The sequence below is a fragment of the Bombina bombina genome, chromosome 1 (genome assembly GCF_027579735.1).
Source record: "Bombina bombina isolate aBomBom1 chromosome 1, aBomBom1.pri, whole genome shotgun sequence".
NCBI classification, from domain to species: Eukaryota; Metazoa; Chordata; class Amphibia; order Anura; family Bombinatoridae; genus Bombina; species Bombina bombina.
Genome location: NC_069499.1, coordinates 542,931,377 through 542,956,098, shown reverse-complemented (window position 1 = coordinate 542,956,098; position 24,722 = coordinate 542,931,377). Strand labels below are relative to the sequence as shown.

The following is a 24,722-nucleotide window of genomic DNA, read 5'->3' as shown; positions in this document are numbered from 1 at the left end:
CAAAGCAGATAAAACTTTCAGAGAATTTCTAAGAAACTAAAGGATAATCCAAATGGGAACAGTTATTTAAGACAGCAAGACATCTCTCTTCTAATACATAATTACTTTATTAAGTGGTAGTGTTTGAACTCTTTCCCTGGGATTAATCTGGAAGAAAATGTAACTAAAGTGAGTCTCTTCTAAAATTGACACTAACATTCTGACATATGTTCACCATGCTCTGCTAGAGTTTAAATATAGAAAAGGATCAAAGGAACTTAATATTCTCAAACATGCAGTCAATGCAGCATTTTATGTTCAATAAAAGAAAAGAAAAAGAAAGGTCTTTCACAAAACAAATGTAACAAGTTACATTGTTTTCTTTACAATTCCAAGTTATAGCCTAAAAAGAAAATACACCATGGCGAGAAAGTTGCAGGTACCCTCTACAAGATAATGATTTCTATGTACTAAAGTTATCAAATGGTTAAAAATAGTAGAAAACATATATCTCGCTCGATCACACTCATTTGTAAGCCAGCAAATTTCGCAACTGGTCACTTCGGTGATAAGGTAACAATTTTCTACCAAGTGACCCTTTATGGTCCCTGAACCAATAAATGGATTGCGCAATGCCATTACATTACATACGAGATTATTGTTTCTTGAAGTTGCAGAGGACATCTGTTTGCCAGACAGAAAACATTTGGACATATTATATACTTTGTTTTGAAGTAGGGGACTGCTCTTCCCACAAAACTTTTAATACATTTCTGAGAGTGTGGATTCTTCTTGTAAATGATTTCAGTTTTCTATAACCGTGCACTTAAAGGTTCAGATAGAGAATACAATTTTAAACAAGCTTCCAATTTACTGCTATTATTTAATTTGCTTCTTTCTCTTGTTATCCTTTGCTAAAAGGTTTATATAGGCAAGCTCAGGAGTAGCAGAGAACCTAGGTTCTAGCTGTTGATTTGTGACTGAATATTTATATCGATTGTGATTGGCTCACCCATGAGTTCAGTTAGAAACCATTTGTGCATTGCTGCTTCTTCAACAAATGATACCAAGAGAATGAAACATATTAGATAAGAGAAGTAAACGAGAAAGTTGTTTAAAATTGTATTTTCTATCTGAATCATGAGAGAAAAAATTTGGGTTTCATGTCCCTTTAAGTTGTTGACATTAACACAGATGATATTTATATTGCTTTAAGTAATATAGATATCAAAAAGAAATTGACAAATTTGTTTGTGACCAAGTACTATCTTATTCATGAAATAAAGATTTACATGAACTTACTTCTGTCTCTCTCACCCCATATTAGTTTTTAGAATCCCTATCGCTCTACCACACCAATAACAAAATATATCAGACAAACCTTGTACCATGTTCATACCCTACTACTGCTCTAAAATCCAGAATTAAAGAAGTGTGTGCAAATAAACCTATACTCATATGCATTAAGCTGTGCACCTTCACCCTCAAAATCTTAAGATATTTGTTTTGTTTTTTTCTCTTTAACAAATTCAGATTTCAATCTGTATAAATTGTGTTATTTTATTGTTTATTTAGCATTTTTTAAGTGCTGGGATTTCCGTCAGACTGACATTGCATTTTAAAATAAAACAAGTGGTTGGATTAATAAAAAACAAAACAAAAAAAAATAGATGGTGCATGTTTTATTTAGTTTTTTTTTAAAAAAAATTGACATTTATGGCTAAAGAATTGTGCTTCAGCACAGCAAGACACACATCTATAAAGTCCGCTCAGTGAGCTAAACTAAACAGATAAGCTTCTGATATGTTTTCTCCACAGGTGTGTTCAGGGGCAAATAAGAGGGAACACGTCTAAATAACAGGATCTTCCAATAAGGAATATATATAAGAAATAAGCAGTTTGTTTAATGAATACTAAATCCATATTAAAAACATAACTAAATTTGGTATGTAAACAAACTATGTAAACTGTATCATCATTTTATTTTGAAGTCAGAATTCCAGTAGTTAAACTGCAAGACTTATCTAAGTAAGTCCAATATAAAATGTCATCTTTACCTACCTCTAGCAGAACTTCTTTATTTCTGTCAGCCATTTCAGACGTCTCTTTCCTTCCAAGAAGGTAATTCTGCAAAACAAGATTATTATTCATAAAAAAAAACCAGAAATGAAAATCATAATGTCAATATGTTGCTTGTATACATAAGCAGCATGCAGAAATAAAAACTGTCCCCTTTTATACGGGGGGCTGGACAGAAACCAACAGCAAAAAGTCCACATTTTCTAGGCAGAATAAGACTAATTCCACATGCCAGGATAGTGAAATCTTGGATGTTTGTAACAAAACCATTCACCAGGACAGCACCTGTTTCACTTTGCATGCAATAGGAGGACTGAAAGATTTATATTGTATGATGCCACACATTTAGAAAATTTAATTAAATTGGATGCATCCTCTAACACAATGTACCACTAGGATATATGAGGGCAACCTTCTTTAGAGCCCTATCAAGCTACAGACCGCTGAACTGATTATAATAATAATAATAATAATAATAAGTATTTATATAGCGCCTTTCTCACAGTGGGACTCAAAGCACTTTTTCAGCGCTTGCTTTCGGAATTAACCAAATCGGCAGCTGAATAGTAATTATTATTACCCAATTTAATGGTAGTCATTTTATCGACCTCGGAAGGATGAAGGGCTCTGTCGGCCCTGCCGGGATTTGAACCTGTGACATTGGATCTTTTAAACAGGCTTTTTTGTAGAGACCTGAAATACTATAATAGCTCAACCATGCTTGCTAATTTGTTCTCTAGTAAAGCCACTATGTTGATATTAATTACACATTCTGCTCCCAAATAGATATCAGTTTGGCTGGGAACAAGATGACTTTATTCCATACTCAACATCCAGCCAGAAAAGACATATGACCTCAAGGCTATATGTGAGATGTTTAGAGGGAACATAAAAAAGATTATTATATACTTTATATGAAAAATATGATTTGTCATAAAAAAATGCTTGTGGAGGAATAACACTTATAAGAGTCAATAGAAATTCCATTTTGAAAGCTTTGCGTGTTTACTTTTTTGCTCTATTCCTGAAGGTCTAAAAAAAAGTTCTCATAAATCTTTTTTTATTGTAAACCAGCAGCATATATTGGTTAGATTTGGCTTTACGAATCATATAAAGTTAATCTTAAAGTCACAAACTTTACAACTAGAAAAACCTCACATCATAACTAGATTTCTCTTTCAATCTGCATGTTTTATCAATGAAGTGAGACACTGTTTTCTTTTATTGTTAATGGTTTTTATTTCATGTAAGCCTGTTATTTGCTCAAAAAAAATTTCGATAAAAAAAAAAAAATGGAATTGGATGTATATAAAAAAAAAAGAAGTTAATCTTAAAGACTGGAAGTGGATGTATATAAAAAAACGGTTGAGGGAGCTTTCAGAATCTAAACATCTAAAAGCTATGCTGCCCTGATGTCTACAGTAACATACATACTCCAACTGGAGACATGAGACACAAGATATAACAGACAGTTTATCAGGAACAAGTAAATGCATTTCTAATTTCCACCATTCAGCCATAAACACCTTTTAGCTGAGGCTTGTGAATATGGAGGCCGTCTCTTAGGGCCCGATATTCTTAGACTATCTGCTCTGAGGGGCTTATCAAGTCATTTCCACATACTGTGAGGTTCCTCAAAGAATTTTATAAATGTAAACTTTAGTTTGAGAGCTGTTTATCTAGCTATGCACATTTTTTGGATGTGAAGGAGAAAGACATACATTGTAATATAATGGTTAAAAATAAATACAGTTGTGATTTCTCTCCATGCTGGTGAGTTTTTTTTATCATCAGGCTCAAAGTCTGCATAATGTGTAAGCAAGGCTATGTGAAAAATGCCGGACTTCTTACAGTCATTTACTTCAAAGTCTGTGCTGGACAAGGAGTACATTTACTCCTATCAGGGGGTTAACAAAGGAAAGGGAGAAAACATAATTTATGCTTACCTGATAAATTCCTTTCTTCTGTTGTGTGATCAGTCCACGGGTCATCATTACTTCTGGGATATAACTCCTCCCCAACAGGAAATGCAAGAGGATTCACCCAGCAGAGCTGCATATAGCTCCTCCCCTCTACGTCAGTCCCAGTCATTCGACCAAGAAACAACGAGAAAGGAGTAACCAAGGGTGAAGTGGTGACTGGAGTATAATTTAAAAGATATTTACCTGCCTTAAAACAGGGCGGGCCGTGGACTGATCACACAACAGAAGAAAGGAATTTATCAGGTAAGCATAAATTATGTTTTCTTCTGTTATGTGTGATCAGTCCACGGGTCATCATTACTTCTGGGATACCAATACCAAAGCAAAAGTACACGGATGACGGGAGGGATAGGCAGGCTCATTATACAGAAGGAACCACTGCCTGAAGAACCTTTCTCCCAAAAATAGCCTCCGAAGAAGCAAAAGTGTCAAATTTGTAAAATTTGGAAAAAGTATGAAGCGAAGACCAAGTTGCAGCCTTGCAAATCTGTTCAACAGAGGCCTCATTCTTAAAGGCCCAAGTGGAAGCCACAGCTCTAGTGGAGTGAGCTGTAATTCTTTCAGGAGGCTGCTGTCCAGCAGTCTCATAGGCTAAACGTATTATGCTACGAAGCCAAAAAGAGAGAGAGGTAGCAGAAGCTTTTTGACCTCTCCTCTGTCCAGAGTAAACGACAAACAAGGAAGAAGTTTGGCGAAAATCTTTAGTTGCCTGCAAGTAGAACTTGAGGGCACGAACTACATCCAGATTGTGTAAAAGACGTTCCTTCTTTGAAGAAGGATTTGGACACAAGGATGGGACAACAATCTCTTGATTGATGTTCCTGTTAGTGACTACCTTAGGTAAGAACCCAGGTTTAGTACGCAGAACTACCTTGTCTGAGTGAAAAATCAGATAAGGGGAATCACAATGTAAGGCTGATAACTCAGAGACTCTTCGAGCCGAGGAAATAGCCATTAAAAACAGAACTTTCCAAGATAACATTTTTATATCAATGGAATGAAGGGGTTCAAACGGAACACCCTGTAAAACGTTAAGAACTAAGTTTAAACTCCATGGTGGAGCAACAGCTTTAAACACAGGCTTGATCCTAGCTAAAGCCTGACAAAAGGACTGGACGTCTGGATTTTCTGACAGACGTCTGTGTAACAAGATGGACAGAGCTGAAATCTGTCCCTTTAATGAACTAGCTGATAAACCCTTTTCTAAACCTTCTTGTAGAAAAGACAATATCCTAGCGATCCTAACCTTACTCCAGGAGTAACCTTTGGATTCGCACCAGTATAGGTATTTCCGCCATATTTTATGGTAAATCCTTCTGGTAACAGGCTTCCTAGCCTGAATCAGGGTATCAATAACCGACTCAGAAAAACCACGTTTTGATAAAATCAAGCGTTCAATTTCCAAGCAGTCAGCTTCAGAGAAGTTAGATTTTGATGTTTGAATGGACCCTGTATCAGAAGGTCCTGTCTCAGAGGTAGAGACCAAGGCGGACAGGATGACATGTCCACTAGATCTGCATACCAAGTCCTGCGTGGCCAAGCAGGTGCTATTAGAATTACTGATGCTCTCTCCTGTTTGATTTTGGCAATCAATCGAGGAAGCAGCGGGAAGGGTGGAAACACATAAGCCATCCTGAAGTTCCAAGGTGCTGTCAAAGCATCTATCAGAACTGCTCCCGGATCCCTGGATCTGGACCCGTAGCGAGGAAGTTTGGCGTTCTGGCGAGACGCCATGAGATCTATCTCTGGTTTGCCCCAACGTCGAAGTATTTGGGCAAAGACCTCCGGATGAAGTTCCCACTCCCCCGGATGAAGAGTCTGGCGACTCAAGAAATCCGCCTCCCAGTTCTCCACTCCCGGGATGTGGATTGCTGACAGGTGGCAAGAGTGAGACTCTGCCCAGCGAATTATCTTTGATACTTCCATCATTGCTAGGGAGCTTCTTGTCCCTCCCTGATGGTTGATGTAAGCTACAGTCGTGATGTTGTCCGACTGAAACCTGATGAACCCCCGAGTTATTAACTGGGGCCAAGCCAGAAGGGCATTGAGAACTGCTCTCAATTCCAGAATGTTTTAGCAAAGGTTTGTTCCCATTAGTAAAAAACAACACTAATTAAATTTGTACATAAGAAAACAAAACAACGTTTTTTTTTTATACACAGTCACTATAAGAATTCTCACAGCTCTGCTGAGAGAATTTACCTCCCTTCAAAGAAGTTTGAAGACCCCTGAGATCTGTCAGAAATGAACCGGATCATGCAGGACATATAAAAGTAGCTGACTGGAATTTTTTGATGCGTAGCAAAGAGCGCCAAAAACGGCCCCTCCCTCTCCCACACAGCAGTGAAGAGAAACGAAACTGTCACAATTAAAGCAAAAAACTGCCAAGTGGAAAATAATGCCCAAACATTTATTCACACAGTACCTCAGCAATGTAAACGATTCTACATTCCAGCAAAAAACGTTTAACATGAGAATAGTTATTAAAAGGATTAGTGACCTTAACACAGTAGTTCCGGTGAAATACCATCCCCAGAATACTGAAGTGTATACATACATGTCATTTTAACGGTATGGCAGGCTTTTCTCATCAATTCCATTCAGAAAATAAAAACTGCCACATACCTCAATGCAGATTCATCTGCCCGCTGTCCCCTGATCTGAAGCCTTTACCTCCCTCAGATGGTCGAGAACAGCAATATGATCTTAACGACTCCGGTTAAAATCATAGTAAAAAATCTCTGTCAGATTCTTCCTCAAACTCTGCCAGAGAAGTAATAACACGCTCCGGTGCTATTTTAAAATAACAAACTTTTGATTGAAGTCATAAAAACTAAGTATAATCACCATAGTCCTCTCACACATCCTATCTAGTCGTTGGGTGCAAGAGAATGACTGGGACTGACGTAGAGGGGAGGAGCTATATGCAGCTCTGCTGGGTGAATCCTCTTGCATTTCCTGTTGGGGAGGAGTTATATCCCAGAAGTAATGATGACCCGTGGACTGATCACACATAACAGAAGAAATGTATGTCTCTTTATGATTCTTAAAGGGTCAGTCCAGACCAAAAATAACTTTCATGATTCAAATAGGGCATGTCATTTTAAACAACTTTCCAATTTACTTTTATCACCAATTTTGCTTTGTTCTCTTGGTATTCTTAGTTAAAAGTTAAACCTAAGAGGTTCATATGCTAATGTCTTAAACCTTGAAGACCGCCTCTAATCTGAAAGCTTTTTGACAGTTTTTCACCACTAGAGGGCATTAGTTCATGTGTTTCACATTGATAACATTAAGCTCACACACATGAATTAACTGAGGAGTGAGCACTGCAGTACTGTCTGCAACAATGTCTATAGTGATGTTATACATAGTTGCAAACACTGCTGCCATTGACTGCTAAAGACACATGCATGTTCCTAAGCTCTTCTAAGCCTACCTAACTTTACTCTACAACAAAGGATACCAAGAGAACTAATACATTTCAGAAAAGAAGTAATTTGGAAAGTTGTTTAAAAGTACATTCTCTATCTGAATTCTTTAAGTTTAATTTTGAGTTCACTGTGTCTTTAATTGGTGAGTGTTACTATTAAAAAGACATTGTACAGTAGATCTTTCTTTGCATAAATGTTTTGTAGATGATTTATAAAGCCCATCTGTTTTAGATGTATACTGATGTCTACAGACTACTGGTTTTGTCTTATTATATGTAGGGAAGGGGGGTCTGCTATTCCTGCTTCCTCAGCCAATTTCAGTGGGTGGGACAGTCTAACCTCATCAACAGTGCTAAACTAGGAGCTTCTAAGTAAGTTTTAAAACTGGATTTTTATGTCCATATCTGTGTATATTCTTCTTTATAGCAGTGTCTATTACATGCAGTTATATGAAAATTGGTGTACACTGTCCCTTTAAGGTGAGTTTATATTATTAAACAAACACTGTAATGTCTAGGTTAGAAAGCTATAATATAATGGAAATGTATACAGTAAAATGACAATGTAATATATATTGGCTTTGTACATTGTTTAAAGAGACAGAAACAGCTTGTACCTTGGTTTTATACTAAAGTAATATACTTGCCAAGAGTAAAAACATTCTGAATATATTAACACCTTGTTTGCTGAATTTCTTTCAATGGCCATATTCCTCCCACCCCTACCACGCCAGACATGGTAAATTTTTTTACTAAAGATGCCTGGTTTTAAAGTATCTTATCGCCTCTGCTGAGGGACAGATAGAGTTAAGCTTGTGGGGGAAAACAATGAAAGTGCAATACATAATATGCATAATTACATGTTTTATATTACAATCTCAAAGCGCTTCATGTCTTTTTATCACAAGCAATATATTCTAAAGCAACGCTATTATTGAAGTCCCATATAAGTCCTCATAACTGAATTTATTGAAGGAAGGGCACAAGCCACAGTTGAGTAGCTCACGTTCTCTATACGCTCAAAAATATCATGTTAGCAAAGCATTTGCTTTATTTTATAACGTTTCCTGTTGAGTATTGTCAGTTGGTTCTAAATAGAGTTTATGAGACAATTTTATGACATCGGCCATCACCATATCTGCAGTAAACATATTTCTTGTGAATAGAGGATATTGTTTCAGAAATGTCCACATGTCTGATTACCAGGAACTCATTAAGCAATAAAGAGTTTAAATACTATAGGCAATCCAGGTGTCAAAGCAAATTATAAACAGCACTTTCTGAAGTGCAAATAAAAGGCCTGATCAAGAGAACAACATTCAAACTAAAACTTCGTCTGGCCCTTTTTTCCACTTAAACAAATGTTCATGGTTAAAAATCTATATTTTTTATTTTTTGGTTTTAGGGTATTGTTGATGTTTTATGGGACACACAGAAGACAATTCCACCAAGAATTCAGTTAAATTACATTGTATTACCATGTGCCAATAAAGGGCTAGATTACAAGTGGATCACGCTCCCGCAAATGGGCAAATTTGCTAAAGCAATATTTTGTGCTCCACTTGTAATTTATCCCAAAGTGTATGTAAGTGCAATAAGAGCCGCTCATTTTTTTCATAAAGAGAATGTAGTCAACACCTCAGAAATAAGATCTGGACGGCCTGAATTTATCTGTGGGAAGAGCTGACCTGTAGACTGTAAGGTTTTTGGAGCAGGGTCCTTCTCCTGTTGAATTTGTTTTGTTTTTTTCTGTATTAGCTGTATTTCTTTTTTAGCATTAATCAGGGCCATCATATACCTAGAGGTACAGCATTTGCTGGAGCTTTACATATAAATGACAAAAATAACAATAATAAAATGTAAATGGTAAAACAAGAGCTGCAACTGGTCCCCCTATATAGGGAGCGTTGGATTTCCATGTAACAGACATTTAGTGAGACAAATATAGAACACAGTCAGTAGAATGAAAGCAGAATATATATTTTCAGTCTAGACATTGAGAAATCATTATCATCTGTCAATAGAAGCAACTCACTCAAGCTGTCAGTATGCTATCCTTTATATTTCAAGATGAAATGTATTGCACCTACTTGAGGGTTTTTGAAAAGTGCATATTTCTCAATACGTTCCACGAACATAAGTTTATTCTGGCTGTCCCGAGTCCAATTCAGAAGGTTTTCCACTAGATTTTCATGGTCTTCAAAGATTCTCTCTGTAGATAGAATGGGATAAGAAGGTGTCAAACCCTGTTTTTAAAAACAAAAACTAGAACTGGAATCTTAAAACCATATACAGATGTTAGGTGAGTCCCTGATAATGTAATTCAATGGCCAATACATTCTCTGGTAATCTATTGCTCAAGAGATGGAGCATCTGCCCACCTTCCTGCAAATGCACAAGTTCTCGTGTATCTTTCTTTTTGAAGCCAAACAATCTATAATACCCCAAAAAATTGTTTAAATTGGAAACATTGCATACATTTTTCTTGTCTGCTTGTTTTCCAAGCCAGCAAGAATCAAGCTGGTAGACATTAGTGCCACCTATACCTATAAATGATACGTAATCATTTATTTAAAATCTGTTTTCAACAGTGATTGAAGGGACACTAAACCCAGGAAATTTTAAGCAACTTTCTAATTTACTCCTATTATCAATTTTTCTTTGTTCTCTTGCTATCTTTATTTAAAAAGCAGGAATGTAAAGCTTAAGAGCCGGCCCATTTTTGGTTGAGAACCTGGGTTATGCTTGCTGATTGGTTTGCTAAATGTTGCCACCAATAAACCAGTGCTATCCATGGTGCTGAACCTAAAACGGGCTGGCTCCTAAGCTTTAAATTACTGCTTTTTAAATAAAGATAGCAAGAGAACGAAGAAAATTCATAGTAGGAGTAAATTAGAAAGTTGCTTAAAATTGCATGCTCTATCTGAATCATGAATAAAACTTAATAATAATTTGGGTTTAGTATCCCTTTAAGTATTCTTATTTTAAGTTATTTTTAGCATCCTTTTAAAATAATATTGGTTAAAAGATATCATGATTTTCACATTGTCAGGACCTCAACCTAACACAGTCATTTTCAATTCTAGTAGATATGTCCGGATATTTTCAAGGGAACTTGTACTAAAGATTTTTCGATCATTCATGTAAAATGGCAGTATTTAAACATGTTCAAATTCTTTTGAGTGTTTTTTTAAAAACAAATTTATTAAAACTCAAAAAAGAAATGTAAAATCGATATATAGCAAGAAATAATACAATCTAATCCATATAATTTGAAATAAACAAAAATATACAATAATATAGTTACAAAGCTTGTCCCATGGCTTCCCGCATAATACTATGTTCTGTGTTTATTTTGCATGTTTTTTTAAGTTACTTTTAGTTGTGTACATCCTACTAATACAAATTGTGTGAAAGGTACATCATGCTAATGCTCATTCGCTGACAGGTACATCCTGCTAATGCTCATTGGCTGACAGGTACATCCTGCTAATGCTCATGTTTAAATGTTACTTTTTCATATCAATCACAGAAAATGAACAACAATTTTGTCTTTATTTCTGTATTTGAAATAGCTGATGTTTCTCATTAAATTCATCACCTAGGACAAGCTCATAACAGTGGGCTGAGCCTGCAAGCAAAGCAGATCTGCTAATGTTATCTATACAGTGTTTTCCACAGAAAATGTTCCCAGCCGGGTGGGAGTACTGTAATATTTTATAATATTATATATTTTCTGCTATGATAAATTGTGCAATAAAAATTGATTTTTTTTAATATTAGCAAATTTCAGCTTAATACTGGCTAACATTTTAGCCGAGTGGTCAGCAAAATCAGATGGGTGGTGCACCCGCTTAAAAGGTCCTCGGGAGAACACTGCCATGTTAGGTATTGAAATGATAATTATGGCACAAGCATCTCTCACTCCCTCATACCTCCACTGGGAGATTAATCAGTGTTATTGTCTTCTGTTTACATAGCTTTTCTACAGAGAAAACATTTGTTATTCTTATTTTCAGTATAGGTGGGGATACAAAAGGCAAACACAGCTATTTCAAATAAGAAATACAGGCAGCAGGTAAAATGGACATTAAAGGGGAAAAATGTCCATTTAACATGGAAGAATCACACATTAATCAAGATTTACCAAGACTGTCATATACTAAGAAGTTCTCACCCATCTGCAATTCCGAGACAGTCTCTACCAGTGACCAGTCAAGGCTGAAACCACAATGGGATTTGTCCATCAAATTGTCTAGCACCTGCCGTACAGTTTGCCTCTCATCCACCATCATAGTTTTTGAGCTGTCATCGGACATGTGCACGCGGATCACCAGCTGCTCAAGGAAAAGGCAAAGCCGATCATAATAAATCGCAAAGGATGGGAAACTTTATTAGGCAATGATACTGACATAATAATACATTTACAGTTAAATATAATATGCATAACTTGACTTGTAAAATAAATACATATTTAAAAATAAAAATGCTGTGTTAAGGGACACTCATGAAACAAAAATTCTGACGTCAGCCAAGTAGTATTCATAAAATCAACATATAATAAATAATGAGCTAAACCCATATTTAGTTCTAGGTCACACTACAGCTATCTGAAGGAGAGTTGCTACACATGTGCAAACAGGTCAGCACTGGAGTGTAGTGAAAGCTAGATTTCAACATGGCAGCACCCATGACTTGAGGGGGCGGGGAATAACCTCAGTACTATGCTTAGAAAATGTATATAGTGTTTAATTAACCTTTCAAAAGGCATTAAAGTCTAAATTAAACTTTAATTATTCAGATAGTGTAAGCAGTTGTAATAAACTTTACAATTTCCGTCTATTATCTGTGGTACCAGCTCTAGTAAGTATGTGCAAAAGTTCCGAATGTATACACGAGTCTCTGATTAGCGGACGGCTGTCGCATGGGGACATGAAAATGTAAAGAAACTTTGAAATTTGTCAGAGAAAAAAATCTACTGCTCATTTGAAATTCAGAGCAAGTGTTACTGCATCATCTTTTTATTATGCATGTGTTGATTATGCAAATATGCTGTATTTAATGGTCCTTTAATAATTATGTTTAAATTGTTTGTAAAGCTTTCAGAAACAAAATATCTTATGGAAGGCTTATGGCAAGACTGTCCTCAATGATCTTATCCCATTCTGTCTACAAGGTTTTAATATCTTGTGACAACTGAAAGAATTCTTCAAGGTCATCAACAAAGCAAATACCACTGCACGTTTTAAGAGACAAAAGGCAACAAACCTATCATACATCCTCCATGACAAAAACATTATTGTACAGAAAAACAATTGTCCCAGTAAATTGTCTCTTGCAGATTGGGCAGTAATAATACTGGACATGCTGATGGATAACCTATTCAAGATACAGATATCAAATTAGAACTGTATGCAAGTAATGAGAAGAATTTAAAGGAACATGAAACACAAAATGTTTCTTTCATGATTCAGATAGAGAATTACATTTTAAACAACTTTATAATTTACTTCTATTATATAAGTTGTTTCATTCTCTTTAGTATCATTTGTTGAGGGAGCAGCAATGCACTACTGGTTTCCAACTGAACACATGGGTGAGCCAATGAAAATCGGTATATATATGCACCCACCAATTAGCAGTTAGAACCTAGGTTCTGTGCTGCTCCTGAGCTTGCCTAGATAAACCTTTCAGCAAAGGATAACAAGAGAAGGAAGCAATTTAAATAATAGAAGTAAATTGGAAAGTTGTTAAAAATTGTATTCTCTATTTGAATCATGAAAGAAGAAAAAAATTGTTTAATCTAGTACATAATAAAAAGCATTACTATTAAATATTTAGACAGTAGTTTTAGGCTTGCTTCAACTCTGAGAAATGTCATGGTTATATATCATGGGTGGTAACTGTTGCCCCAGTTACCATAAAGTTTTCTCCCCTTGGGCGTGAGCCCGCAAATGTAAAAAACTGTAATGTCCTTATCTCAGATTCTAAATTTGATTTATATCTTCAGAGGTGAAATTACTAATGATAATTTAGCTGCTTTGTCATGCAAAGTAAAGGTTAAGAATAAGTTGTCCACTTAAAGGGACAGTCTACACTAAAAGTGTTATTGTTTAAAAAGATAGATAATGCCATTACTACCAATACCCCAGCTTTGCACAACCAACATTGTTATATTAATAGACTTTATAACATTAAAACCTCTAAGTTTCTAAGCCACTACAGACAGCCTCTTATCACGTGCTTTTTTAATTGCTTTTCACAACAGGAGACTGCTCGTTCATGTGGGCCATATAGATAACATTGTGTTCATGCCCGAGGAGTTATTTAAGAGTTCGCAAAACACAGTACTAAATACAAGTCAATAGATAATAAATAAAAAGTCGTGATCAGGGGGTTGTCAGAAGATGCTTAGATACAAGGTAATCACAGAGGTTAAAACTATATTAATATAACTGTGTTGGTTATGCAAAACTGGGGAATGGGTAATAAAGGGATTATCTATCCTTTGAAACAATAACAATTCTATTGTAGACTGTCCCTTTAAGAGGTACTGAAATGGCCAGATAGTTAGGTGTAGACTAGATCTCCTAAGTGATGAGGTACAATGTCATAGCAACCTCTACAGAGTGAGAACGTTAAATAAGAATTGTAATACTAGTTAGGCTTGGGTACGTTATAAGGTGCCTTAAACGGACACTCAAATCAAAACTAAACTTTAATGCTTGAGATAGAGCAGGAATTTTAAGCAGTGTTCCAATTTACTTCCATTAACAAAATGTGCACAGACTTTTTATATTTACACTTTGAGTCTCCAGCTCCTACTGAGCATGTGCAAGAATTCACAGAATATACGTATATGCATTTGTGATTGGCTGATGGCTGTCACATGATACAGTTTTAGTGGAAATAGACATAACTTTGAAATTTGTCATAAAAAAAATATAGTATTCATTTGAAGTTCAGACTAAGTGCTATTGCATTGTCTTTTTATCATGAATTTGTTGATTATGCAAATCTACTGTATTTAGTGGTCCCTTAAGGGTTGTAACAAGTAAACACATTTAGTTGCATGTTAACCCCTTAATGACCAGCGTCGTACCCTGTACAACGCTGGTCGTTATGCCCTTAAGGACCAGTGACTAACCCTGTACGTAGCTGCGGTCCTGGGCATCTTTGTACCGCGATCTCGCTCAAAATAGCACTGGGGCACTGCAGAAATAGATTTGCAGAGTTACCAATGCAGAGAGGGCCACAGGAGGGAGGCAGGTGGGCGGCCCATCGCTGAAAGGGGCGCGAGGATGGCAGGATCACTACATAGCAGGGTAAAAAAAAAAAAATAAGAGCCGGGAAGTGAGGAGGGAGGAAAGGCAATGAGGGGGATATTATGTGGGATCCATTAAGGGAAAGGGATTTGGGAGAGGGAGGGAAGAGGGTAATGAGGGGGGGCAGCTACACTACAGAAAAAAAGGATATATATATATATTATTTTTTTTTTACAAAAATCGGCCTAATTTGCAGCAAAGAACTGGGTACTGACAGACAGCTGCCAGTACCTAAGATGGCATCAAATAGGTAGAGGTGGGAGGGTAAGAGAGCTGTTTGGGGGGGATCAGGGATGTTGGGGGATAAAAGGGGATCCTACACTGCAGAAAATATCTAATATATATATATATATATATATATATATATATATATATATATATTTAATATGTGTCATTATTTTAATAAGGTAATCGCTAACTTTTTTCCCACCATTTGTTGTTTATTTATGAAATAAATATTTTTTAGAATTCCTTACCATTCCAATCTTGACTCCTCCCAACCGCTATTTCCTTATTTTCTATTCAGTGACATATAGAGCGGTCCCACTCGCTCTATACGTGTCTCCAAAGCGCGTTCATGATTATCCATTGAACTGCGCATGCGCAAAGCAGAGATTTATCTCACTACTGCGCATGCCATCTGTAGGAAGACTATTAAGTATTTTGGGAATTCCATAATACCAATAGGCATGCGCGAAACGGGAGCACAAGTGGAGTCCGAGACAAATAAATTAATCTTAGCACATGCAGAGATCATCCGGGAGGCAGATGACGTCCATTGACGGCCGCCTAACGGCCAGATTTTAAATTGGCTCATAAAAAAACGTGACAAGCCCAGGGGAAAAAAAAATCAACGTGTTGAATTTGCGGACCAACAAAAAGTGAGTAAAAATGGCAAAAACTTACTTTAGACTCACAATTAAAACAATTTATGAATGAAACTCATATTCATTTTGGGGAACTAATATTATTACAGTTTCACATCAAGGTAACTTTACCTTCACTTTAATGTAATCAGATACGCCCCAAAAAAGGGGTTCGAAATTACAGGCTACTGTCCAGGTCACAATATATCGGACCTTTAGAAAAGTCCACAAAAGCTTAAAGGGACAGTCTACTACAGAATTTTTATTGGTTAAAAAGATAATCCCTTTATTTCCCATTCCCCAGATTTGCATAACCAACACAGTTATATTAATATACTTTTTACCTCTGTGATTACCTTGCATCTAAGCCTCTGCAGACTGCCCCCTTATCTCAGTGCTTTTGACAGACTTGCATTTTAGCCACTCAGTGCTGACTCAAAAATAACACCACTGAAGTGAGCACAATGTTATCTTTATGGCACACATGAAATAGCGCTGTCTAGCTGTGAAAAACTGTCACAATGCATATAAGAGGCAGCATTCAAGGGCATATAAATTAGCATATGAGCCTACCCAGGTTTAGCTTTCAACAAAGAATACCAAGAAAACAAAGCAAAACTGACTATAAAAGTAAATTGGAAAGTTGTTTAAAATTGCATGCCCTACATGAATCATGAAATGAGAAGTGATATACAACAATTGGAGGATTGGACAAACGACTGGGATCTAAAGTTTAACACAGCAAAGTGTAAAATAATGCATTTAGGGAAGAAAAATCCAAATGTTAATTACAGACTCAATGACACTTTACTGACTGTTACAGACGAGGAACAGGACTTGGGAATTATTATTTCAGTTGATTTAAAACTTAGTAAACAATGTAGTAATGCAGCGAGTAAGGCTAGCAGAATGCTTGGATGTATTGGTAGAGGTATTTGCAGCAGAAATAGTAAGGTTCTTATGCCACTTTATAGATCATTAGTTAGGCCTCATCTTGAGTATTGTGTGCAGTTCTGGAGACCATATCTTCAGAAGGATATTAACAAACTTGAATCTGTGCAAAGGAGGGCTACCAAAATGGTACATGGTCTAAAAAATAAAACTTACCAGGATAGGCTCAATGACCTAAATATGTATAGCTTAGAGGAGAGAAGGGAAAGAGGTGATATGATAGCAACTTTCAAGTACATTAAAGGGTTTAGTAAAACTGAGGCTGTGGGTATTTTACATAAAATGGAAAATTCAAGAACAAGGGGTCATGAGCTCAAGCTAAAGGGTAGTAGATTCAGGAGTAATTTGAGGAAGCACTTCTTTACAGAAAGAGTGATTGATTTATGGAATAAACTTCCTCAAGAGGTAGTAGCAACAAACACTGTGGGGGACTTTAAAAATGCATGGGACAAGCATAGGGCTATCCTACGAACTAGATAAGTTTATACTGTTAGGTAAGGTCGGGCAGACTTGCTGGGCCTATGGCTCTTATCTGCCGTCAATATCTATGTTTCTATGAAAGTTTAATTTTGACTAAACTGTCCTTTTAAGCACCACCCCTGCAACTGCTGTCTGAAAAATAAAATAGCAAGAGTAGAGCAATTAGCGCCTTTATTCAGGTGGGGGATGTTGCTGCAGTGAAGTCGTTTCTGAATAAGGACTTTAAAAGGACGTACCTTTTTAACTTGTGCCTCCTTAATCTTTTCTAGAGCTATTCGAATCTTTTCTGCTTTTATCTTGGCAGCTTGTTCCTCCTGTGAATACAAAAGACAGATATTAAAGAATATTGCATTCCCTAAAACCTGTAGTTTTGTGAAGGCTCAAAATTTATATAAAAATATGAGTGTTCTCCCCAGTGCCCTTTTAGCGGGTGCACTACCCAGCTGATTATACTGACCACTCAGCTAAAATGTAATCCAGAATTCAGATAACATTATAACATTAGTAAATATTAAATGGTTTTCCATATTTGTTGCTCAAATTATCATTTAATCAATTAAGGTTTACTTATGCAATTAATTTGTGCATTGGACAGCTAAAGAGCAACATTTATAACTGAAATGACAGAAAATGTTATAATGTGGAAAAGTATTACATTGCCCCCACCCGACTACTTCATAATGCCAGCAGGCTGGAAAAAAATGATGTGGAGTACAGTGTGTGTGTGTGTGTGTATGTATATATACATATATATATATACACACATATACACACACACACACACACACACCGTATATATTGCACATAACAGTATGTATAATATAAATATATTACACATACTGTAATGCTATATATATATATATATATATATATATATATATATATATATATATATATATATATATATATAAATATACATACATATACACACACACACATACACACAACAGATGGTGTGTATGCACTCCCACCATCCGCTCACAACTGCCAGGGTGCTGTTATTAAAATGTAGAATCCAAGAAAGTAAGCACTCAATGGTCTTCAGATAACACTGTCAGCAAAACACTTATTTCACGTAGTAACGTTTCAGGACCAAACACTGTCCCTTCCTCAGAGTAAGGGACAGTGTTTGGTCCCGAAACGTTACTACACAAAATAAAACAGAAAAAGAATTAAAACAGCAGATAAGCTGTAGGTATGCAACAGGATAAAATTCACACAACATAACACAAATACCACATACCATAGGTAACATCAACCCAGACTAAAAGGAAAAAAAAAAAAAAATATACATATATATATATATATATATATATATATTATACACACAGTATAAACACAATAAATTTGGACATTGAAGTTGGTCTATAGACAGGAAACTCTAAGATAGTCACATGCACTGCCATTTTATTTAAATAGGTCTTCTTTTCAAAGTAAAACTATTCACAGTAAGTTATTTTCTTACTTCCAGAATGGTTTCCAGGAAGACATTCTCTAGTAACTTTTATAAACTCCACAAGACTTCTCTATTTCTATTTTCTCTCTCTCCAATGTGCAGTACACTACATCTGTCCTTTGCACAATGATGTATCTTTCAGAATTGATGGACATTTGTAAATGTTGCACTGTACTCTACCACATTACTTCCAAAGGTCTGACCAATGGATAGAGCTTGAAACAATATCTGAAATGCTCAAATTAGACTGCAAGCATGCATTTTTAGGTTGACTGCACACATATGGGCTTTGTTTTCTTGTGACAATTGCTTCATTAAGCTATGAAACATAATATGAGATTAATATTTTATTAATAAGGAGATGTAGTTCCACCACATTTCATGTGCTAACTTCAGGTTACTTTATATTTACAGTACTGAACATTTGTGATGTCTTACTACCAACAAAATCCAAATTTAATGACCCTGTTAAAACATTTTGACATCCATTCTGTTTTGAGATACAACTAAATATTTCGGGAAGTATTCTCTGTGCATGATCATCAACATTAGCAAAACAAGGACTTTTTTCATACAGTATCTTAATAAATATTATTCTACATAAGTCAATTTACTGGCATTGTTGATATGTACAATATGCCAACACATCTCTTCCAAATGAGGTAAAAAAAGAAAAAAAAAGTTACATGGTTTAGAAATACATAAAATACAAAAACGTTTGGTATGAACATGATCAAGAATGCATAATTGGATCTGGGGCTTAATGGTGCATCTCAACAACTACCTGTTGTGTTCAATTTGTCTTATATAGCCCCTGAAAGCGGATTTATTTACCTTAGAGGGTCTATGGCATTTCTCATGTGAAAAAAACATAATTTATGTAAGAACTTACCTGATAAATTCATTTCTTTCATATTAGCAAGAGTCCATGAGCTAGTGACGTATGGGATATACATTCCTACCAGGAGGGGCAAAGTTTCCCAAACCTCAAAATGCCTAAAAATACACCCCTCACCACACCCACAAATCAGTTTAACGCATAGCCAAGAAGTGGGGTGATAAGACAAAAGTGCGAAAGCATAAAAAATAAGGAATTGGAATAATTGTGCTTTATACAAAAAAATCATAACCACCACAAAAAGGGTGGGCCTCATGGACTCTTGCTAATATGAAAGAAATGAATTTATCAGGTAAGTTCTTACATAAATTATGTTTTCTTTCATGTAATTAGCAAGAGTCCATGAGCTAGTGACGTATGGGATAATGACTACCCAAGATGTGGATCTTCCACGCAAGAGTCACTAGAGAAGGAGGGATAAAATAAAGACAGCCAATTCCGCTGAAAATAATCCACACCCAAAATAAAGTTTAAATCTTATAATGAAAAAAACTGAAAATATAAGCAGAAGATTCAAACTGACACAGCTGCCTGAAGTACTTTTCTACCAAAAACTGCTTCAGAAGAAGAAAACACATCAAAATGGTAGAATTTAGTAAAAGTATGCAAAGAAGACCAAGTTGCTGCTTTGCAAATCTGATCAACCGAAGCTTCATTCCTAAACGCCCAGGAAGTAGAAACTGACCTAGTAGAATGAGCTGTAATCCTTTGAGGCGGAGTTTTACCCGACTCGACATAAGCATGATGAATTAAAGATTTCAACCAAGATGCCAAAGAAATGGCAGAGGCCTTCTGACCTTTCCTAGAACCGGAAAAGATAACAAATAGACTAGAAGTCTTTCGGAAATTCTTAGTAGCTTCAACATAATATTTCAAAGCTCTAACTACATCCAAAGAATGCAATGATTTCTCCTTAGAATTCTTAGGATTAGGACACAATGAAGGAACCACAATTTCTCTACTAATGTTGTTAGAATTCACAACCTTAGGTAAAAATTTAAAAAAAGTTTGCAACACCGCCTTATCCTGATGAAAAATCAGAAAAGGAGACTCACAAGAAAGAGCAGATAATTCAGAAACTCTTCTAGCAGAAGAGATGGCCAAAAGAAACAAAACTTTCCAAGAAAGTAGTTTAATGTCCAGTGAATGCATAGGTTCAAACGGAGGAGCTTGAAGAGCCCCCAGAACCAAATTCAAACTCCAAGGAGGAGAAATTAACTTAATAACAGGTTTTATACGAACCAAAGCTTGTACAAAACAATGAATATCAGGAAGATTAGCAATCTTTCTGTGAAAAAGAACAGAAAGAGCAGAGATTTGTCCTTTCAAGGAACTTGCAGACAAACCTTTATCCAAACCATCCTGAAGAAACTGTAAAATTCTCGGAATTCTAAAAGAATGCCAGGAAAAATTATGAGAAAGACACCAAGAAATGTAAGTCTTCCAGACTCGATAATATATCTTCCTAGATACAGATTTACGAGCCTGTAACATAGTATTAATCACAGAGTCAGAGAAACCTCTTTGACTAAGAATCAAGCGTTCAATCTCCACACCTTCAAATTTAAGGATTTGAGATCCTGATCGAAAAAAGGACCTTGAGACAGAAGGTCTGGTCTTAACGGAAGAGTCCACGATTGGCAAGAAGCCATCCGGACAAGATCCGCATACCAAAACCTGTGAGGCCATGCTGGAGCCATGTTAGTGACAGAGTCATGGACACTGAATCTATCTGGAAACCTAAAATGGTTACCCTTGCCTGAGGAATCAATGAACTTTTCAGTAAATTGATCCTCCAACCATGATCTTGAAGAAACAATACAAGTCGATTCGTATGAGATTCTGCTAAATGTGAAGACTGAGCAAGTACCAAGATATCGTCGAAATAAGGAAATACCACAATACCCTGTTCTCTGATTACAGACAGAAGGGCACCGAGAACCTTTGTAAAAATCCTTGGAGCTGTTGCTAGGCCAAACGGCAGAGCCACAAACTGGTAATGCTTGTCTAGGAAAGAGAATCTCAGAAACTGAAAGTGATCTGGATGAATCGGAATATGCAGATATGCATCCTGTAAATCTATTGTGGACATATAATGCCCTTGCTGAACAAAATGCAGGATAGTCCTTATAGTTACCATTTTGAATGTTGGTATCCTTACATAACGATTCAATATTTTTAAATCCAGAACTGGTCTGAAGGAATTCTCCTTCTTTGGTACAATGAAGAGATTTGAATAAAACCCCAGTCACTGTTCCAGAACGGGAACTGGCATAATTACTCCAGCCAACTCTAGATCTGAAACACATTTCAGAAATGCTTGAGCCTTCGCTTGATTTACTGGGACCCGGGAAAGAAAAAAATCTTTTTGCAGGAGGCCTTATCTTGAAGCCAATTCTGTACCCTTCTGAAACAATGTTCTGAATCCAAAGATTGTGAATCGAATTGATCCAAATTTCTTTGAAAAAACGTAATCTGCCCCCTACCAGCTGGGCTGGAATGAGGGCCACACCTTCATGTGGACTTTGCAGCTGGCTTTGGTTTTCTAAAAGGCTTGGATTTATTCCAGACTGGAGATGGTTTCCAAACTGATACCGCTCCTGTGGGTGAAGGATCAGGCTTTTGTTCCTTATTGTGACGAAAGGAACGAAAACGATTATTAGACCTAAATTTACCTTTAGATTTTTTATCCTGTGGTAAAAAAGTTCCTTTCCCTCCAGTAACAGTTGAGATAATAGAATCCAACTGTGAACCAAATAATTTATTACCCTGGAAAGAAAGGGAAAGCAAAGTTGAATTAGAAGACATATCAGCATTCCAAGTTTTAAGCCATAAAGCTTTTCTAGCTAAAATGGCTAGAGACATATACCTGACATCAACCATAATGATATCAAAGATGGCATCACAAATAAAGTTATTAGCATGTTGAAGATTAACAATGCTATGAGAATTATGATCTGTTACTTGTTGCGCTAAAGCTTCTAACCAAAAAGTTGAAGCTGCAGCAACATCCGCTAAAGATATAGCAGGTCTAAGAAGATTACCTGAACATAAGTAAGCTTTTCTTAGAAAGGATTCAATTTTCCTATCTAAAGGATCCTTAAAGGAAGTACTATCTGCCGTAGAAATAGTAGTACGCTTAGCAAGAGTAGAGATAGCCCAATCAACCTTAGGGATTTTGTCCCAAAACTCTAATCTGTCAGATGGCACAGGATATAATTGCTTAAAACGTTTAGAAGGAGTAAATGAATTACCCAAATTATTCCATTCCCTGGAGATTACTTCAGAAATAGCATCAGGGACAGGAAAAACTTCTGGAATAACTACAGGAGATTTAAAAACCTTATTTAAACGTTTAGATTTAATATCAAGAGGACCAGAATCCTCTATTTCTAATGCAATTAAGACTTCTTTAAGTAAAGAACGAATAAATTCCATTTTGAATAAATATGAAGATTTATCAGCATCAACCTCTGAAACAGAATCCTCTGAACCAGAGGAATCATCAGAATCAGAATGATGTTCATTTAAAAATTCATCTGAAAAATGAGAAGTTTTAAAAGACCTTTTACGTTTACTAGAAGGAGGAATAACAGACATAGCCTTCTTAATGGATTTAGAAACAAAATCTCTTATGTTAACAGGAACACTCTGAGTATTAGATGTTGATGGAACAACAACAGGTAATGTAACATTACTAAAGGGAATATTATCTGCATTAACAAGTGTCATGACATTCATTACAAACAACAGCTGGAGGAACAGATACCACAAGTTTACAGCAAATACACTTAACTTTGGTAGATCCAGCACTAGGCAGCGATTTTCCAGAAGTATCTTCTGACTCAGGGTCAATCTGGGACATCTTGCAATATGTAATAGAAAAAACAACATATAAAGCAAAATTGATCAAATTCCTTAAATGACAGTTTCAGGAATGGGAAAAGAATGCCAGTGAACAAGCTTCTAGCAACCAGAAGCAATAAACAAACAGACTTAAATAATGTGGAGACAATAGTGACGCCCATATTTTTTAGCGCCAAAAAAAGACGCCCACATTATTTGGTGCCTAAATGCTTTTGGCGCCAAAAATGACGCCACATCCGGAACGCCAACACTTTTGGCGCAAAAAAACGTCAAAAATGACGCAACTTCCGGCGACACGTATGACGCTGGAAACCAAGAAAAAAATTTTGCGCCAAAAAAGTCCGCGCCAAGAATGACGCAATAAAATGAAGCATTTTCAGCCCCCGCGAGCCTAACAGCCCACAGGGAAAAAGTCAAATTTTAAGGTAAGAAAAAAATTGATTTATTCATATGCATTATCCCAAATATGAAACTGACTGTCTGAAATAAGGAACGTTGAACATCCTGAACCAAGGCAAATAAATGTTTGAACACATATATTTAGAACTTTATGTAAAAGTGCCCAACCATAGCTTAGAGTGTCACAGAAAATAAGACTTACTTACCCCAGGACAGTCATCTACATGTAGTAGAAAGCCAAACCAGTACTGAAATGAGAATCAGTAGAGGTAATGGTATATATAAGAGTATATCGTCGATCTAAAAAGGGAGGTAAGAGATGAATCTCTACGACCGATAACAGAGAACCTATGAAATAGACCCTGTAGAAGGAGATCATTGAATTCAAATAGGCAATACTCTCTTCACATCCCTCTGACATTCACTGCACGCTGAGAGGAAAACCGGGCTCCAACCTGCTGCGGAGCGCATATCAACGTAGAATCTAGAACAAACTTACTTCACCACCTCCATAGGAGGCAAAGTTTGTAAAACTGATTTGTGGGTGTGGTGAGGGGTGTATTTATAGGCATTTTGAGGTTTGGGAAACTTTGCCCCTCCTGGTAGGAATGTATATCCCATATGTCACTAGCTCATGGACTCTTGCTAATTACATGAAAGAAAACTTTAGATAATACTTTTAAGAATAACAAATATGCCCATACCAGACTGACTATAAATGGTAAAAGGCAAGATATTTTTTCATATTGCTTGTGTACTTTTTTCATAATTGTTACATAGCTCCCACCAATATTACAGCCTCTAAGACACCCCCAGGGCATTTCTGTTAGGGATAGAAGAGCTCATACTCAAATGGCTTATTCAAAGAAATAAACTATCTGTGCTGCTGGATATAGGCTATTTGGCCACTCCAGTAGGTAGAAACAATTTCCAGAAGTCTAGGGGTATGGGATCCCACCGCTAAAATATATATCTCTCATTCCTGCTTGAGTTAGGTAACTTTGGTT

At 36.3% G+C, this 24,722-nt stretch overlaps 1 protein-coding gene across 3 annotated transcripts in view; it reads right to left on the bottom strand.

The window, feature by feature from the left end:
• The window catches only part of RAPH1 (Ras association (RalGDS/AF-6) and pleckstrin homology domains 1), a 389,631-nt gene that overhangs the window by 42,727 nt on the left and 322,182 nt on the right, over positions 1-24,722 (bottom strand). For all 3 annotated transcript variants that reach the window (XM_053698663.1, XM_053698661.1, XM_053698662.1), the window contains 4 exons: positions 17,332-17,409; positions 11,651-11,810; positions 9,564-9,685; positions 2,041-2,106 (listed from right to left, as the gene is read on the bottom strand). In XM_053698663.1, the coding sequence (XP_053554638.1) occupies positions 2,041-2,106; positions 9,564-9,685; positions 11,651-11,810; positions 17,332-17,409 (426 nt within the window). The remainder of the gene's footprint in view (positions 1-2,040; positions 2,107-9,563; positions 9,686-11,650; positions 11,811-17,331; positions 17,410-24,722) is intronic.